At 42.9% G+C, this 19120-nt stretch overlaps 1 protein-coding gene across 2 annotated transcripts in view; it reads left to right on the forward strand.

The window, feature by feature from the left end:
• The window catches only part of FAM120A (family with sequence similarity 120 member A), a 48533-nt gene extending 29760 nt beyond the window's left edge, over positions 1-18773 (forward strand). The window contains exons 11-18 of one of the 2 annotated variants that reach the window (XM_054640384.2): positions 4183-4432; positions 5149-5263; positions 6783-6992; positions 7817-8000; positions 8871-9008; positions 10420-10561; positions 14297-14393; positions 16871-18773. In XM_054640384.2, the coding sequence (XP_054496359.1) occupies positions 4183-4432; positions 5149-5263; positions 6783-6992; positions 7817-8000; positions 8871-9008; positions 10420-10561; positions 14297-14393; positions 16871-17182 (1448 nt within the window). In that variant the 3' untranslated portion in view covers positions 17183-18773. The remainder of the gene's footprint in view (positions 1-4182; positions 4433-5148; positions 5264-6782; positions 6993-7816; positions 8001-8870; positions 9009-10419; positions 10562-14296; positions 14394-16870) is intronic. The other variant, XM_054640385.2, reaches the window with a different exon arrangement.
• The last annotated feature ends 347 nt before the right edge of the window (positions 18774-19120 follow it).

A 19120-nucleotide genomic window follows, 5' to 3' on the forward strand; every position in this document is an offset into this window, starting at 1 on the left:
AGTTACAAGAGCTCTGGCAAATCTTGCTGCAGGATGCATTCAGCTACTGACCTACTTCTAGCTTAGGACTGACCAAGCTCTTAAAAAAGCAGAAGCCAATTTGAACATATGCCCAAAAGTTCCTTGCTTTGCTGCAAAGCTGGCAGTGCCGGTAAAGATGGATTTGGGCTGCTGTGCAGGTGTGGGGTGTGAAAGGGCTCTGGTGCAGGAATGCCTTTATTTTGGTTGGCTCTCTTACAAGGCTTGGGCAGTCTGTGCAAGACATAAGGAGAGAACAGTGTCTGAAGCACTGATTAGCCCTCTCTAACTTTTTTGAGCACCCAGGCTATAACAAACTGGTGATGCTCATTCTCCTCCAGTGTCTAAATTATTTTGCTGCTCTCAGAAATGAGTATGTTATGAAATGCAGTAATGAAGACAATTAAAAGAAAATCTAGGAATTAAGATATGTTAAGAGAATCAATAAATCAGTTTCTGAAGAAATGTAAATGATCCTTAAGATTTATGTAGAGAGGTAATGAATATTAATATCTAAAATCTTGTCATCTTTGTTGTACAAACCAAACACTGGCAACTTAATAATAGTTCCTGAATAATTGGCAAGGATATTATACATGAGGGTTATGGGAAGCTGGGAAAAACGCATAATAAACTGACACATCAGGATTACTACTAAATATATAGATGGCAAGATAATGGATCTATCATGAAATGGATGGCTTCTTGACTTTTAAATCATTATTTTTTGTTTGAAGTTTAAAAGCCAATAAGAAACAACAGAAGCAGCAGTTGGTGGGGTTCTTCAGTGATCATTGTCTGCTAAGTGATGCCTTTACTGTACATGGCCTCATCTCTGCTCTCAGAGGACAGGAGATGCTGGGTCACAGTGCCTAATTGTGTTTGGCTGCCAAGGGCACGTGCTGACCGTGCTGCCCTTCCCTCACAGGGGGTGGAAACCAAGGGTCTCCCTTGCTCTGCTTGTCAAGCCCTGAACCAGGTTATTTCAGTGTCCCGATAAATACATGTGTGTAGTGAAACCATCTGCTCTTTCTGCTCAGTGGCAAAAGGCACGCTTGCACAAGCTGGCAGAGCTCCTGGTTGGATCCCAAGGTTTGTTCCTTTAAGCCCAGCCCCAGGTGACCTGCTGTTCCCATCACGGATGTACTCAGCCGGCACCGGCCCTGCCAAGAGGAAAGCCGTGTCTCTTGGGCAGTAGCCCTCATGCAAAATCAAGTGTGCTGAGCTCAAGCTGTGCTGTCAGGAAGGATTGTAAGGTTAAAAATCACAGTAAATGAATAAGACCAGAACCTGGAGCTGTGCTTGGCAACCAGAGCTCAGCTATGGCTGGTGCCTTCAGAGTCTGTAATGGCACTCAGGTGTTCATTAAGCAGGTTACTGTTGTGCAGATTGATGCTGACCCTCTTTGCTTGGATTAGCCTCAGCATGTCATGAGGTCACTGTTGAAAGCAGAGGTCCATAGATTGTGTGGTGCCTTAGGCCTCAGTGAGCATTCAAACGTGCTGATGAGCAGTAGGATGAGGTTTGGTATGAAAACAGTGTAATATACACCATGGTAATGGGGCTGAATGTGCTGATCCTAGTAGTAGTCTATGTAGTTTTCAGGGTAGGCACTGCTAATTTCTCAGTGGAAGTCTCCATACGTGATTCTGTCAGCTGAGGATGAAGGGAGTTGGGCAACAGTCTCAGTGGAGATTTTTCAAAAGTTTAAGAAATGCCCTGGAAAAATTAGTGGATATGGACAAGTACTGGATCCATCTGCTAGGTTAAATGCTAATTTTTGGTGGACAGTGCTAGAGTTGCTTGTTAGTGGATTGAGGCTGCAATTTCTCATCCCCATCACTCAGAGAGGAAACTCTATTCCAGCCCACTAGATTGACCTTCGTGTTAAACCTTTCCACAAGAAGCATGGTTACCTGCACCCAGCTCTGGGTCCTCAGCACAGGGCATGGATCTGCAGGAGTAAGTCCAGAGAAGGCTATGAAGGTGTTCTGAGGGCTGGAACACTTATGCTGTGGAGACACTCTGGGAGGACTCTTTAGCCTGGAGAAGACAAGGCTTCAAGGAGAATTGGAGCCCTTTCCAGTACTTAAAGGAACTCCAAGAGAGCTGCCGGTGGACTTTGGACAAGGGCCTGGAGTGGCAGGACAAGGGGAATTGCTTCCTGAGGGCAATTATGGAATATCGGGAAGAAATTCTTCCTTGTGAGAGTGGTGAGGCCCCAGCACAGGTCATCCTGCCACAGTGGGGGATGGAACAAGGTGGGCTTTAAGGTCTGTTCCCACTCTAGCCATTCTAGCGATCTTGTATATTATTTAACACAACACAGAAGGCAGTGTGCATCTCTAGTGTAACCTTTGTAGCATGTGGCTGAATAAAAGGCTGAGGTATTCTTCCTGTGACCTTCATGTCACAGGGCCATGGAAGTTTTCATCCACAGATTAAAAGCTTTGAACTGTATTTGAATGTTGAAACATAAGGTAGAAAACATAGACATAAAACATTCCGTTCTTATAAGCTTAAGAAGTGTGTTCAGTGTAAGTGAAAGAAACACTGGGAAAACACTGGTGGTGTGTACAGCTTTGCTTCTCATATCTAAAGCAATTACAGAACAGTTTGAAAGCAGACAAAAAAGACATACTTTTATTTGTGTTTGCTGTTCTGGGCCTAAGCAAGCAGAGAAACCAGGGGGATGAGCCATGCACTAGGGCAGGATAGCTCTGCTGGCTGTTAGAGCCCATCTTTAGAGTGTGGTGGTGTATAAAACCTGGAAGCAACCAAAATAGAACATGATTTTATAGTGAGGTGACCAACTAAATATATCAGTGTTTATTTGCATTGCTGTGCGTGATCTTGTAAAACTGCCCTGAGCTCTGTAAAGAGTAACTGTAATGCTAGGCTGGGTTTATTCACAAAAATCAGGAGAGCTTTTTGGGGTGTTCTGGAGCTTTGCTCTGTAATCCTGACCATCACCTCTGCTGTGGTTTGCCTGCCCTTGGCTGTAGAATCATACATTAGGTTGCTGCCCCATTGCTTTGTAGCCATCAGGCCTGTGCTGGCGCCAGTGGGATGTGTTCCCCAGGCTGTATCCAGTGGATTTCCAGCAGAATGAGCAGGTCTAGGCTCCCTCAGGGATTCCCCCTGGGCTGTAACCTGAACCTGCACTACTAACAAGTTCCTTGAACCTTTCCACACTGCATAACTGGCTCAGAGTTGGAGGGGTGCAGGCACACTGTGAACTGTGTCAGGCTCGGGTTGCTTCAAGGCCAAAGGTATAGTGTCTCAGCCTTGACTTGAACTTGTGTTCTATTCTGGTTGTCTTCAAATAGAAGAATAGAGATGATTTAGTAGCAATGTAGAGTGAGTGTCTTCGTGCTGATGCAGATGAAAGGGAGATTAGGCACAAAACCACTAACCTCTTCATAGAAAGCAGTGCAATAAATGGGAAGGCTTAATATAAAGTAATGTTTTGTAAAACGTTTAGGGAGAACTCCACACTTGCCTATATTTGAGATCTCGTTCCATTGCGGTAGCTGAACAGCTGCAGACAAGTATAATAATACCAGGTTTAAATATGATTCAATTAAAATCACTAGGATCATATTGTTCTTAAAAGACCACCTCTGGAATAGGTTTCTGATCATACACAAGTATTGTCAAATGTGACAGTATGATCACACACAGATATGACAAAGATATTTAAGGAGAAAATTGCACTTTTAAGTTAAAATCACAGAATGGTTTAGATTGGAAGGGACCTTAAGCACCATCCATTTCCAATCCTGCTCTGGGCAGGAACACATTCCAGTAGACCAGGTTTCTTCAAGCCCTGTCCACCCTGGCATTGAACACTTCCAGGGGAAATTGTGCTGTTTGTTTTAGAAAAATGTGTGTATTCCCTCTATGTTGTATATTCATTTGAAGATATTAGCATGCCATTCCTAGTGTATGCATGTCTGTATATACTAATTTGTAAGTGATCACAATTAAAAGCATTTCATGCAGGGTTTAAATTACCCGTTTGGCAGTGTAATCCAGCACACTGCTGCAGTGTCAAAGTGATACTTTTTCAATCAAAATCTCTTGCATGTGAAATTTGAAATAAATGCTGGAATATGAAATACTAAGTCAGGCTGATTTCTTTCTGCTGTTGCCATTCTGCAGTTTCACCGGTGATAATTAAGGAATGGGCTGCTTACAAAGGCAAATCTCCTCAGACCCCTGAGCTGGTGGAAGCCCTCGCCTTCAGGGAGTGGACCTGCCCAAACCTGAAGAAGCTGTGGCTGGGCAAAGCTGTGGAAGACAAGAACCGACGTATGAGGGCATTCCTGGCCTGTATGCGATCAGACACACCAGCAATGCTCAACCCAACTAATGTGCCCACTCATCTTATGGTGCTCTGCTGTGTGCTGAGGTTAGTGTCACCTCCAGGGGCATCAGAACTGAGGAAAGGTTTTACTCTGGGATCTCTAGAAAGTGCTAATTCATATTTGCAGCCTCACTGGGAGAGGGGGTTTGATTGTAGAAAAGCATGTGTGTAGTTCTTTTTCAGTCTCTAAAGGATTGAGGGGAAGATAAAAAAGGTCTTGTGTTGCAAAGAGGTTTTATCATTTGAATTAGTTTTACCTTAGTGTATTCAAGACTTCAGCTCAGTAAAAATAAACAACTTTTGGGGCCTCAGAGGGTTCTGTGGGTAAAGTTGCACAACAAAAGCTTCCAGATTTCCAAAGAAAAAGTCCTAAGTTCCAAAATCCTGAACTATTTAATTTTCACATTGAAAATTGACAGAGGAATTGGGAGATGCTTACATTTGGAGTAATTATTTAAGACAATTACCTTATCATTCTTTCAGAATCCAAGGTAAGCATCTTAAACATGGTAAAATTTAAGCCATTTTCGAGAATGATAAATGTAAATTTGTCTTTGGTTCTATTGAACTTCATCTTGCCTTTTGAGCACTAAAACACTTTTCTCCTTATAGGCTACTTGGTATGCAAAAAAAGTGGTATCTTAAAGCTCCTCTTTTCACTGGCACAGCATGTTTCTCTCCTGTCCCATGTCCCCATGTACCCTGGTGGTTTCTGCCCTAGCCGTTCCGAAGGCACTGACGAGGCCGTGCTTCCCTCACAGGTATATGGTACAGTGGCCGGGGGTGCGCATTCTGCGCCGCCAGGAACTCGATGCTTTCCTTGCCCAAGCATTGTCTCCAAAGCTCTATGAACCTGACCAGCTTCAGGAACTCAAGGTAATTCTTAACTAGGACTTCGATAATTTAAGAGATTTGTTTCCAGCTGATACAGGAATTAACTGTAGTGGCTGATCTGTATTTGCCTCACTAAAAGCCTGTACTTTGCAAAATATTAGTCATAGTGGCCTGAAGTGTTGCAGAGATGGCTGTAATGGTCTGCAATGTCCGTTTTCCAAACAACACAATAAATCAAAATCACAGTCTGGGTTGGGTTGGGAGAGACTTTAAATAAGGCCCATCTCATTCCACTCCCTGACATGGTCAGGGACACCTTCCACTATCCCAAGTTGCTCCAAGCCCCATCTGACCTGGCCTGGAACACTTCCAGGGATGTTTAGCCCACAGCCTAAATGACATCTAGGGGTATAGGTTTTGGCAAAGGTATCTATTGTAGAGTCATCAAAGTCTCAAACTCCTCTGTGAAAATCACTGTTTTTAGAGACCTAAGAAAGGAACTCCCAGAGAAAATATTCTTGCCATTCCAACACAAACCAAAAGGCCACTAATAGCAGATAATGTTTTGGTTTAGTAGTATTTTTTTTTAATTTTTCAATCATACATAAAGTAATGTGGATTACTTCCATAAGATATGTTGGTTAGCTGGAAGATACAGTAATTCCCTCAGGGTTGTTACTGTCTTCACAGGAAGCAGTTTGTGAAGTCAGACATAAAGAGCAGTTGAATTTGGTTGAACCCAGCCATGTATCTGCAAAATGAGCAGGAGAGTCTTTGGGCTCTTAAAGGTTGCTTATGCATAAGGAAGGTGGTAATGGAGTTTAATTTTAAAATTTAATACCAAGGTCTTGAAAATGTTCCCAAGCAAGGGCTGATATTTTGAGAAGTATTTCAGAGAACACCAATAGTGATATTTTCTTATGCTGGAGCTAAAAATACACTTGCGGCAAGCAAATCCTTTTTGCTTTGACCACTACCTATTATTCACTGTTTAGTTCTACCTTAGTGTCCCTATTCTACATCCTAAATAAAGCTGCTGTGTGCATACACACTACTTTGTTATTAAGATATCTTAAAGTGTTCTTAAAGCAAAATCTTGAATCAAACTAATAGAAAATCCATTATAAAGGAATTGAGAAAGAAATGTGTTACATGGGAAGAAAAATGGAATTTTGCATTGAGCTCATTCCTGAAATGTTCTGCCACACATCTAAGAAGTATTTAATTATTTGGAATAAAATTTTGAATGAAGTTTTCTAGTGTTAATTTCCTGTAAATGTCTTTAGAAATAGTTTCCTGCACTTTGTGTTGAGAAAATAGGGGTTTGTGTTTATCTCTGGTCTCCAGAGCAGGTGGATGGGACCACAGCTTTTCTGAAGATGGCAGCTCTGCATGCCCAAGTGTGAGGTTCTGGTGCATTCTTCTGCTCAAACCTCTGAAAGTCTGGATGACCTTTTAAAATCCCTCTGTTTGCAAGAGTTTTGAAAAGAATGTAACTATTGGAATAACTTTGAATTATATCTCACTGCGATCTTACTGTATTTACTCTGGTTTTAAACAGATTGAGAATCTGGATCCCCGTGGAATCCAACTGTCTGCTCTCTTTATGAGTGGTGTGGACATGGCTCTTTTTGCCAACGACGCCTGCGGACAGCCGATTCCATGGGAGCATTGCTGTCCCTGGATGTATTTTGATGGGAAATTATTCCAGACCAAGCTCATCAAAGCAAGCCGGGAGAAAGTTCCGCTCATCGACCTCTGTGATGGTCAGGTGTGTAGTTGGCAGGGTGATGGAGTGTCCCATGTGTCCACAAGGGTTCCATGGCCTGGCTTGTCATTTACCACACGTGTCACCTCTGCTTTAAAAGGCAAATATGAGGGGAATGGCTAATGGGTGGGTTTCTCTGTTTAATTCCTTATTTCTTGATGAGTAGGGTGGCATTTGGGTAGATTTGGAAGAAGAGGCATCAAGTTGAATTTGATTTTTTTTTCTCTCTGAAAATGCAAACACTGATATGATGAATGGCCAAGTTGGAAACTCTGCTCATTTGTTCAAGTCCCACCTTTTTGGGTCAGACTGTCGAAAAGATTAAACTGCACTGGGTTTGTGAAAGAAAGGTGTTTTGTAACTGACTTAACAGATTGTAAAGTCATTCCTGGGGTCCTCAGCTCAAAATCTTTTCACGTTTCTTACAATCATCTTAAAATATGAACAAAGGCCTTTTTTGTTTTATCCAAATCATGCGAAGTTACTATCCACCTGTAAAACCAGGAAACTGATAAAACAGTTTACTGAATAACCCAAACTTTTTGAAAGATATGAAATTATATCCCTTCTTTTTTTGTGAATTGAGGGAAGGTGATCCCAAGTTTGCTATTGATGGTGGCTGTGGTCCCTTCTCAGGGTTATAACCCTCCAGGCATGTTTCAGCCTGTATGCACAGACTCTGGGTTGCAGTCCAGGTGTAGGATGATGATTCTCTCTCTACTTCTGTATTATTTTGGGTTTTCCTTTGAATTTGTTGTGTAAATGTAGCTTTATACAATTGAAATGAGAATTTTAATGTCCCTCTGTGACCTTCTCTTTATTCCTAGGCTGAGCAGGCAGCCAAGGTTGAAAAGATGCGTCAGAGCATCCTAGAAGGATTAAATTTCTCCAGGCAGAACCATCCTCTCCCTTTCCCACCTCCACCTGCCATGCCTTTCTATCCAGCTTCTATGTATCCTCGACACTTTGGGCCAGTCCCACCACCTCAGGGCAGGGGGAGAGGCTTTGCTGGTAAGTGATGGGACAGCGGTGCCACACATTACCTTACCTTGCACATTCCCAAAACTACCAACTCTGGTCAATTTCATAGGGAAAATACAGAAAAGCAAGTGGTCGGCTTGTGTTGGCATGTGCCTGCCACTGTATTTTGGGGTTGCTTTTATTAGCCCAGTGATATGGAATGTGCTGTATTGCTACATATTTTCATCAGGATTTTAGTAACTGTGCCAGATCAAAATATTTTTACTGTTACTATAGAAGTAGAAAAAAGAGGAATAGATTGACACTGGGTGGTATGAAAAAACTTTGATTTGCACAGTAAATTGGTTCAAAACATTTATAAATTATCAGACACAATTTAACTGTCAGGGCTAAAGACAACCTTTCCCCCTCCCCACTCCTCTGTGTTTTGCTGCAGTCATATAACTATTGGCACCCTCAAGTGTAAATACTGACATAAACATTGCAGGCTGTTCCTAGAATTGCTCACTACCCCAAAATCGCTCTGTACCAAGGCCCAGAGGTGTACAGATACTGGCCACAGGCATTTCAGGGGTGCCATGACTGTAGCTACCAATGCTCACTGCCAAAAAATTGTCACAGGCCTTTACAATGCCATAGAGGTTGGGATCCCATTCCAAGCCCCAGGGCCTGCCCTTTGGCTCAGGGCTCCCTGCTGGCTGAGACAGCAGGATACCTTTGGCCAGGGCTCCCTCGGCAGTGATGCAGTATCGCCTACAGGAGCCCGGCCCGCGGGAGCGCAGTCCTCCCGCCTGGCTCTGGAAGGGTGGAAGGAGGCAGCAACCTCTCTGCTGGGGCTTTCCCAGTTGCCTGGCCCCCTCACAGCTTTTCCCCTGTCTTTCTTTACCCTGGGTCTAACAGGAGTCTATGGCTTTGGAGGCCCTTATGGGGAAACAGTAGCCACAGGCACTTACCGGGCCTTCCGGGTGGCGGCAGCGGCAGGACACTCCGGAGCCTTCTCTGGCAATGACAGCAACAGGACTAGCAAGTTTCAGGGCGGTAATTATACCCAAACCCCTTTTCTTAGAGCTTCTGGCAACAGCTTCCTCCACTGTACGGGTTGGTCTGAGGCTTTCCTACTGACTCCCTGTCTCCTTAACTGTCTCAGCTTCCCTCTCTAGAGCCTGCCCGGCTGCTGTCCGCTCTGCTCCCATCCCTGCCGCAAGCCCCCAGCGCCAGCCTCCTCATGCCAGAAACCTCTTCCAAACACAGGAGAGCCCAAAACCCAGCAGGCAGCCTGTCTCCTGTGCTCCCGCTGGCGAAGAGGGCATCCGTAACCCACTGGCCTCTGTATTAACAGGGATTTTCCAAAATCTGGGGACAGTTGAGCTTTTTGCAAAGACCTAGCATAGAAATTACTGTCTTTGGTATTACTGCTGAGCCCTTCTTTGCTGGCATCAGTGCTGGTGTGGACACAGGATTGGGATTTACTTCCCTACCTGTGTGCCTATTGCTTACTTCCTGTCTGTGAGATGATGGAAGATTGTTGAGGGTAAATTTTTCCCACATATTTAGCTGTTGTTTGTGGCCTCTGAGCTTCTATTTTAAGAGCAAACATACCTCTAGTGCTTCCTGTGTGGATAACTCTGGCCCTGCAAACCATCTGCATTTGGAGCTGAAGGACTTGCACAGGGAAGTAGGAACCTTCTGGATGTAAGCGGTAGTGTAGTTCCCAGCTTATAGCATTTGGAGACTAATGGCTGCATAAATGCTGTGGTTTGTAACCCTTTTGGTGCTGATGGTCTTACCAGTAACATCTTGCTCAGTTCACATACCTGGATTTCTTGAAATACATGTTATGCCCCAGAGCTGATTTAGTATAAAGACATGAGCAACTTGAACAGAAGCTGTAGTTGCATCTTAGACAACTGTAACTTTAGCTGCCTTCTTTGAGGGGAAATGATAAACACACCTTTTAAACCAGATCTGTTTGAATGCTACATTTTTATAGCAACTTAGTCTTAGTACAGCTTATCCAGCCTAGTAAGTTCTTTATTGCCAATATAATCTGTGTGATCTATGCTGATACTTGCTGTTGGCTAAAAAGTGCCTTGAACCTGCAAGAATTCCTTCTTCTTCAAGAATGCAGGAAAAAAAGCAGTCTTCAGCCAGCTTGTAAAACTCCCCTGGTTTCTTGAGGCCTATCTCAAGTATATTTTCAATTACTGAAACTGAAGCATTCATGTCAGATAATTTTTCTTTTCAGAATTCACATCTATTTTTAAAAAGGGGTGGGGGAAACAGGCTCTTGGAGTTCTAACACTTCTGGAATACTGCAAAATGAGCAGTAACCTCACAGTATCCCTAGAGGAAATGGGGTGGTGAAATCTGGGCAAACCAGCTTTCCATTCTTTGGAACTTTACTGTGATGATTATGAAGATCAAAGTTTGGTTTTGCTTTTATGTGCAGGAGTCCAACCTATTCCTTCTCAGGGAGGGAAACTTGAAATTGCCGGCACTGTAGTCGGCCATTGGGCTGGAAGCAGACGTGGACGAGGGGGTAGAGGGCCATTTCCTCTGCAGGTGGTGTCCGTGGGAGGACCAGCCAGAGGGTAAGTGCCAGCCTGGGAATGTGCTGCTCACGTGGGATTGAATGACTGGGGAAGCAAGGAAAACAGAAGTTGGAAGCAGTAGAGATTCCATATGACACACTTCAGGACACATAGGGTGAATTATACCCACTGAATATTCAAGGAAAACATTGGCATTCATTTTAAGATGCTTTTCACCAGTTATTTGTATAGGTATAAGCATTTTTATGTGCAAATAAAATTCATACTAATCTGAAATATATATATATATACACACACAAACACAGAGGTTGCTTTTGAGTGAGGAAATTACTTTGGGACTTTTCCATGAAACCAGTAGATGCATTACATTAAACACCTTTCTTTTTTGTGGAAGGACATTTATCAAGAAGCATGATAACAGTTTTAATAACTACATTATGTAATCCTGTGAAGCAGAAAACACTTGAAGGACATTTCTGAGTTTTATAGTTCTCTGTTACAGTCATGATGGAAGTGTGCTTAAAAGAATATTAATTTCTTCAGCTCTTCCACTTCATTTCACTACAGCTGAAGTTATGGGTGCACAACATGTCTGAAAAGCAAGTACTTTATTACAAAAATATCTAGTTTGTTACTTTTAAGATGGTATTTTTTCCATAAGCTTGCTGGTTCTGTGCCTTAGAACTCTCTTTATCTTTCATTAAGGTTGTGTCTATTACAGGAGACAATCCTAAAGTACTGTGTATTTTGTCTGTCTGTATTAGGAGTGCAGTAAAGCTGATGGATTTATTGCCACCTTGAGCTAGGGAGCAGCAGTGTGAAAGACTGCATGAATTTCATCTCTCTGTTAATTTACTCCAGTGTGCACTATGAAGCTTCATGCTGGAGTCAGCCAGAGCTGTTGGAATGCATGTCGTGTTGGGCTGAGTGAAGAGCTGGGTTAATCTGAAGCCCTGGGAGAATTTGGAGCTGCTGTGGGGCCGGGGAGAGGCAGGAGCTGTGGGAACAAATGTGAGCAGGTTCAGTGGCTGCAGAACTGATCTTTTAAGGGGACCTCATTTAGCTAGGACTGCCCAGTTGTCAAGAATGAGATCCAGCTGCCAAAACAGAAGCATTGAGTGTTGTTTTAGGTGTTTCAGACAACTGTCACGTGCCTGGGTGGGTGTGGGGGCAGGTTTGGGAGCCCTGCACTGATCCAGAGCAGCATCTGGAGAGAGTGGGAGTGAGCAAAGGTGTGGAGTAATGAGGTTTGCTTGGGTACCAAGGGACAAAATAACCTTTTTCACCACTGAAGTGAGGTTCTTGGATGATCATCAGTTCTGTTTTTCATGAGGATACATGAACAGAAGCTGGTTGCTTCTCCCAGTGATCTGCACTGTGTGTGGGGAGGTAATGGCTGGTGTCCTGCCAAAGCCAGGGTCTGTGGGCAGCCTGGGGCTCAGAGCTCAGTTACATCCATACAGGACAGCAGTTCCTCCATCTCCTGAAGGGGGGAATACCTGAATTCACACAGAACATCAGTAGCCAGGAACTGAGAACCCTCCTTGTCTGGGAAGTGAACAGATCACTGAAAGGGTATTGCTGCTCCTGCCAGTACCTTTATGACAGAGAAATATGATTTTTCAGTAGTAGATTTCAATTTGATATAAAATGCCTGAAGTTTCTTTTTGTTGGAGGTACTGTCTTAAGGCAGTATGGTTTGGTGCAGATTGTCACCCCAAAGAGACAGGAAAAGTGTCAATGCCAGATCTTCTTCTCTCCATCAGATCAGCACTGACAGGGCATTGGTCACATGTAGAGTTACTAGAATAGGCCAGAGGGAAAATGACTGCAGGCAGCTTACCTGTTTGTTGGTCAGTTGATACTAAAGTAGAACCAATAGGAAAACATGATCATGTTAAGGGTTCTGCCTAAAGACAGAACCATAGAAATATTTTGAGTTAGAAAGGAGCCATAAGGATCGTGGGGTCCAACCCTGGCCCTGCCCAGACCCCCCAACAATCCCACCCTGTCCATCCCTGGCAGCGCTATCCAAAGGCTCCTGGAGCTCTGACAGCCTCGAGGCCGTGCCCATGCCCTGGGGAGCCTGGGCAGTGCCAGCACCCTCTGGGGGAAGAACCTTGCCCTGAGATCCAGTGCTTTAACAACAGGTCCATGTTGGCAGAGGTTATTTCCTACCAAAGGTCAGAACTAGGAAACAGCACAGCAGGTTGTCTTGGTTCATGGCCCAGTTTTGCACACTTGTATTCCATTTTTATCTCTTTCAGAAGAGGGGATTGAGTCAGGCTTGTTCACCCCATTGCCTCATGTCTCCGCAATGCTGAGCTCAGATGTTCTTGTGTAAAATTATACCAGCTGCTTTGTATTAGCCTCGATCCATCAGTGTATTTAGTGTGATTTTCTGAGTGGGAAAAGTTTTACAGCTACTTGAAGGACATGGTTTGACCTTGTAAAAAGAGAGCCAGTGGGGTTGGCAAGGAGGGAACACAGTGAGAGGGACTCACATGCAAACCACAACTCCTCTGTTCATGCTCTGCTGTCGCTTCTAAACCCCAGAATTTGATCTCTTACTGCCCAGTGTGGGAATTCACAGCTTATGAGAGGAGACTGGGAGGGCACAGTGCAATTCCCCTGGGCATCATTCAGCTCAGGGACCTGAGCAGCACGCAGCCAGCCCCAGTGAGGTCAGGTGTGACATCAGCACCTCCTACTATCAGGCAGCACATCCAGAGCAAACATAGGGCACTCCCAGGCTTCTAGAGCAATCCAGTATCTCTGCTAGAGAAAACAAGGAATTTTTAGGAGAACATTGACATAGGAGTTCGTGACATAACGATTGGGAAATTCAGTTTCTGCAGCTGATGGAGTTAAAGCAGTTGTAGCTGAATCCTGGAATTGCTGCGGTTGGAAAAGACCTCTGAGATCGTCAAGTCCAGCTGTCAACCCAGTACCCACCACCATGCTCACCCCTAAACCATATCCCCAAGTGCCACATCCATGTGTTTTGTGAACAGTTCCAAAATTATGACTCCAGCACTGCCCTGGGCAGCCTGTACCAGGGCTTGACAACCCTTTCTGTGAACAAATTTTTCCAAATATATCTAATCTAAACCACCTTCCCTGGCACAACTTGAGACCAAGGTGGGAAAGTTTGGTTTCATCTGATGCAATCTGTACTGAATCACACCAAAAACCACCGCCTAATGTGCCTTAAGTTGGGAGTCTCCACTGGAAGGCATCCCAACTTACTAATTGCCACATGCCAGATAAAGGTGAAGCTCATTTATTCCCTCAGTTTCTTAGATAATTTTGTACCTACACAACTTTTTAATTCTGCCTTACTTTCTTTTATCAGAACCTGTCTCATGTGTTTACACTGGGAGCTGTTAATGGGGGAAATGGCTTTCTGTGTGGTTCAAATTGCTATTTTTGTAAGGTGAAAGTATTTTGAGCTCTGGTTTTAAAGTGCCATGAGGATAATTTGACACTTTGAAAATGTTTCTGCAAAGCTTGAAAATATCATTTATTGTTTCTTTTTGAAGGGAAATATAGAAAGAAACATTTTATTGCTCTGGACCCAAAAGGTGTGTTGGGTTTGATACAATTGCAAGCAGCAGAACCCTACAATTCAGAATTAGGTATCTTTCCTCTTTGAAAATGTGTTGATGATAGGCACTAGTCAGTAAAGCTAGGGAAATAATAAAACTAAATGTAAAGCAGTTGTAAACAAAACTGATCAGTGTTTTATTTTCTCCCCTTGCCCCACCCCTGCAGGCGACCTAGAGGAGTTATCTCCACTCCGGTGATAAGAACTTTTGGAAGAGGTGGAAGGTACTATGGGCGAGGTTATAAAAGCCAGGGAGCAATTCAGGTAATGAAGCCATGTGCCTGACTGCAGCACGCTCTGGGACGGGCTGGGCTGGGCTGGACTCCAGACCAGCAGCACTTTAACAGCTCCAAGTGTTTCTCTGGCGACCCGTGGAAGCTGTGAGCCGCACAGCGGTGACAGGACAGGCTGGTGTCACAGCTCACTTAAAGCAAACTTTGCTTCTAAAGACAGATGTGGAAGAATGTATTTTGACATGAATCTTGTGCCTACACAGCTCTAACCAGCCATGGGAGTAGAAGAAAATTTAGAAAATGGGAGAAATACAAAACTGAAACAAATTAGCAGTTCTGTTCCTGCCCCCACTCTTCCCCATTTTTTTTTCTGGGACCGTGGTCCAGACTCATGAAGGAAAGTTTGTAGCAGTGAAGGATCTTTGCTGCTGCCATGCTCCAGATCTAAGAGGTCACTCTAAACTTCTTGGGAGTAGCAGAGCAGCCTTTCCCCCTGAGCATGCAGGTTCCTTCCTGGTGACACCCTGCAAAGCGTCCATGGATCATGACTTCTGTCTGTTCCAAGGATCCTTCAAATATAGCTGAGGCACACTGCTGACCTGTATGAGATGTCAGTTGCTTTCAGAGTTCTGTTTTTCTTCCTTTTCCATGGTTCTGGCTGCTATGCAGTTTGGATGAATGAGTAGTAAATAGTTGGAAAAACTTCCACAATAAATACGTCATATGGACATGCCATTTGTCAGAGAGACCTGAGAGTAGGGGGGTGTTTTCAGGTGTCAGACAGTAAAAGAATGTTCTCCAGTAGATAATGAAGGAACTGTTAACTTCCAGTAAAACTTACTGTTGTAAAAATTCAAATACTTCTCTTCCTTGTTAAATTGCTGTGTACGCAGACTATATGTCTACAAATGTACCTGTGGATCTGAAACTTTACATTTTAAGTAGAAGAGAAACTACTGTGTTAATCATAGAGCATCTAATTTCTGAGTATCTTAAGCTTTGAAGTAAAGGAAATCCTGAAAACGAGCTCCCAAATACTCCAGGCTTATTACAGGTGTACATATGGGAGTATAGTTCAGGTAATAGCTGCAGGTGTCTTGACAAGTGCTATCAAGGTTGGGTATTCGCATTTTTAATAATGATCTGTAATTTGGATGGTAAATACTTGTGATCACAAGGACCTGTGTGTAAAATTGTGCCTGGAGAAGATAAGTGGCATTCTCTATGGACCTGAGCTCATTGCATTTTGTGGTCATCAAGGCCATATAGGATGTTTCTTCTATAGGAAGATAAAAAAGATTATTTAAAATGCACATGGCAGGGAGAACTTGGGAAAGTTCCCATGCAGTGAGTGGACTGTGAGAGCCAGGTGAGGCTGGGAGGTGCCAGTGGCCCTTCTGCCTCACTGAGGCAGTGCTTGTGCAAGACCAGGCTCAGGCTCAGCCAGAGGCACTTCCTCCCCTCAACTTGGGAATCTGACCAAAATGATCTCTTTGGATTTGTCCAGCACACCAGACTGCTCTGGTTTGTCCCAAGATGAAACTTTTCACTCTTGTTCTGGAAAGAAACTAAAGCATGTCTTGAAAGCTGAATTTAAGGATGTCTGTAAAGAGGCACGATGACAGTGATCACCCATACCTGTGCAATGGGACTGAGAATTGTGATTATCTGGATAATGAGACTGCTAGAGAACAGCAGTTCTGACTCACCTGCAAAGTGCTTCTGTAAAACCCTTTAGCAGCTTACTGCAGGTGTTCTAGTAGGTAACAGTGGAGGTTTTTATACTGCAAAGCTGTTTGCTGCTGTTTGAGGCATCCCTGTCTTAAGCCATGTCTTAGCACTTGACTTTGTGAACAGTGTGACAGACCAGTGTGCTGCTTCTTAGCAGCCTAACCTGCTTATTTTGATTTGTTTAAAGGCTATTATGTTTCTGGAACACTAAGATTAATTACAAATACTTAACTAATTGTATGCTGCATCAGTCTGGTTTTTATGGCTATACTCAGTCTTGTACAATTTTACTATATGCTTTTTTATGAAAGCCTTTCCTAATCTTGCAAGCATATAGCTTGGTGCAGGGAATAGTGCATGGTGCTTCTGCACTCCTCCAAACGCTGGCTGGAAACAGTCGTGTTTGTATTTGAGTAACACAGAATCCTGCCACTGAATCACAGCACACATGAACTAAGGAGCAAAGTGCAGCTGAACATTGATTCTCAGTTTTGGTGTTTCAGACATTTATGTAGCTCTGATGTTGTGAAAGGAGGGCAACAGCAAAGTTTAAACTAAAGCATTGCCCCAGGGGCATCAGAAGGCTCTGGGGAACACCGAAAATCTTCTCCATGTATTTTGTGGGCCACTTCTTTCAGCAATGCCTAATATTTGGTGTTCACTCACGAACCTGTGCCCTGCATGCTGCCTGTTGTAGTGTCCTTATATTAGACTGTACATTTATATACATTTTTAGCACTGGATCTTCAGTAATTCTCTTCTTTTTTTAACAACTAGGGCAAACCTCCTTACGCTGCTTCAGCAGAAGAAGTAGCCAAAGAACTTAAGTCAAAATCCGAGGAATCTAAATCCTCACTTGTGTCTTCAGATGGATCCCTGGCTGAAAATGGAGTTGTGACTGAGGAAAAACCAGCTTCCCAGATGAATGGGAATACAGGAGACATCAGGGCTTCCAATCAGTCTGAAAGTGCCTTGAGTAATGACTCTAAAATGTGCAATACGAATCCTCACTTAAATGCACTAAATGCAGACAGTGTTTGCCATAAAGATGATGCTCTTGAGGCCACTGTCTTAAAAAAAGAAGAGTAAACTTATTTTTTATAGAGGGTGAAGGATGTTGGGAAGGGTCAGGATTAGGAATATCTGGAAAGAAAGAGAGCCTACAGTTACGTACATTTTTTCCTTTCCGTAAGAGAAAAATGAGGACTTTGGAAATTCGGATCCCTCTTTGATGTCAGAGATTTAAACAACACATTTTTTAGTTTTAACCAGTTGTAGTCAAAATGCTACAATAAAACAAAAAAAAAAAAAAAAGAATGAAGAGCATTTGACTCCCGCACTTAAAATGAAGTATACATAAAGTTTAAACTGGTTATGACAAAAGCTTGTAGTTTTGTTTTTTGAAATATAAAGAAAACAAATTTTGGCAGTCTTTAAGTATATATAGCTTAAAACTATAATTTTTAGTACTTGGCACCATATGTATGCCATTATATTTGATTTTGCATTACTGTGTCACAATAAAGCTTTCTTTAAGGCTTTGATTTCATGATTATGGGGGGAAAAAGGCACAACCACAGTTTTTTCTTTCTGAAATCTCATCACCGTTGCCGTGGTTCTTTTGTGTTAAAAATGTGCAAACTCTCGAAACTACCAATTCTCAGTAACACTGCAGTTCTGCTGAGTTCAATAGACATCATACATATGTTACGAGCGAGTTAAACGGAGATAAACTTGAAATCATAGAAGATGCAAACGACCTTTCAAAACAAACACAATGTGTTAGGAAACTTTTTGTGACTAATACCATGCATCCGTGATCAATGAACTATGTGGTTTTGAATCAGACGTAGACCATTAGTACTACTATTTGAGCTAAACTTCTGCATGGTTCATGATTTTTAAAGTGTGTAGTTAATATTATGCATGTTATTGTCCTCTTTCTTCCATTCTTACAAGTACTGTGCCCATTTGCAAAACAAAAAAAGCTAATAATCAGTAATAGTCCTATAAAAGATGTTAACTATGTTTAGTCATTGACTGATCTTGCTCTAACCTTAAAATTTTGTGATTATTGACCTCTGTTGCATTTATTCTAAAACTTAAAAAAAAAATTATCTAGCCGTTTTGAATATCAACGTTACCCTGGTGTACTCATTGCTGTATGCATTATTGTTCTCTGTTGCTGTTTTATGCCTTCATATTAGCAAATATGAAATTCTGTGAAAAACAAAAAAAAAAACGCTTTGATCTTCAAAAAAAAAGTACCCCCCTTCTGTAGCAGGAAACAAATGGCTTGTTCTTGAGAACTTTCCCATCAAGAATTTAGTATAAGCAAATATACCTGTATCATTTTGATGTTTTTGTTAGTGTTTCCAAACTTAATGTACTTCAAAATCAGAATCATTTCTTTATATTCGTTTTCATATAATTCTCCTGATGCTCTTCATCACACATTAGTGATCAGAAATGAGGTGTAATTCCCCATTCCCTGCCCGCCAGAGCTAAGTAGGTATCTTAATGTAAGTTGAAGGGAGTTCTGCCCCAACTCATGGATTGTGCAAGAATGAACTACTGTTGGGTTTGGCTGGTTGTAGATGGATTGTGGTGTGGTGTCTTTGAAGGCTATTGAATGCAACTTACAGTGCTTAATAAAAATCTTTATTCTTTTAGTATAAAATACTGTATGCCTTTTTTGTCAAGTATTTTTTTAATTAACATGTAAATAAAAGTTTTCCTATGCCCAAGTCAAGTGGTTGAGTTGCCAGGATCTGTGGTGTCCTCCTAAAAGGCAGAGAAGGGAAGCATGGCCTTTGGTTGTGGCTGCCCCATTCCTGGCAGTGTCCAAGGCCAGGTTGGGCAGGGCTTGGAGCACCCTGGGACAGTGAAAGGTGTTCCTGCCCTTGGAAGGGGTGGCACTGGATGGGCATTAAGGTCCTTCCAACCCAAACCATTCTGGGATTCTGTGATTCACTCGCTGCTTGGGGACACCACACCTGGTTGGAGTCATGCCCTGTCTTGCTGGTG

Source organism: Agelaius phoeniceus, chromosome 11 (genome assembly GCF_051311805.1).
Source record: "Agelaius phoeniceus isolate bAgePho1 chromosome 11, bAgePho1.hap1, whole genome shotgun sequence".
Lineage (NCBI taxonomy): Eukaryota > Metazoa > Chordata > Aves > Passeriformes > Icteridae > Agelaius > Agelaius phoeniceus.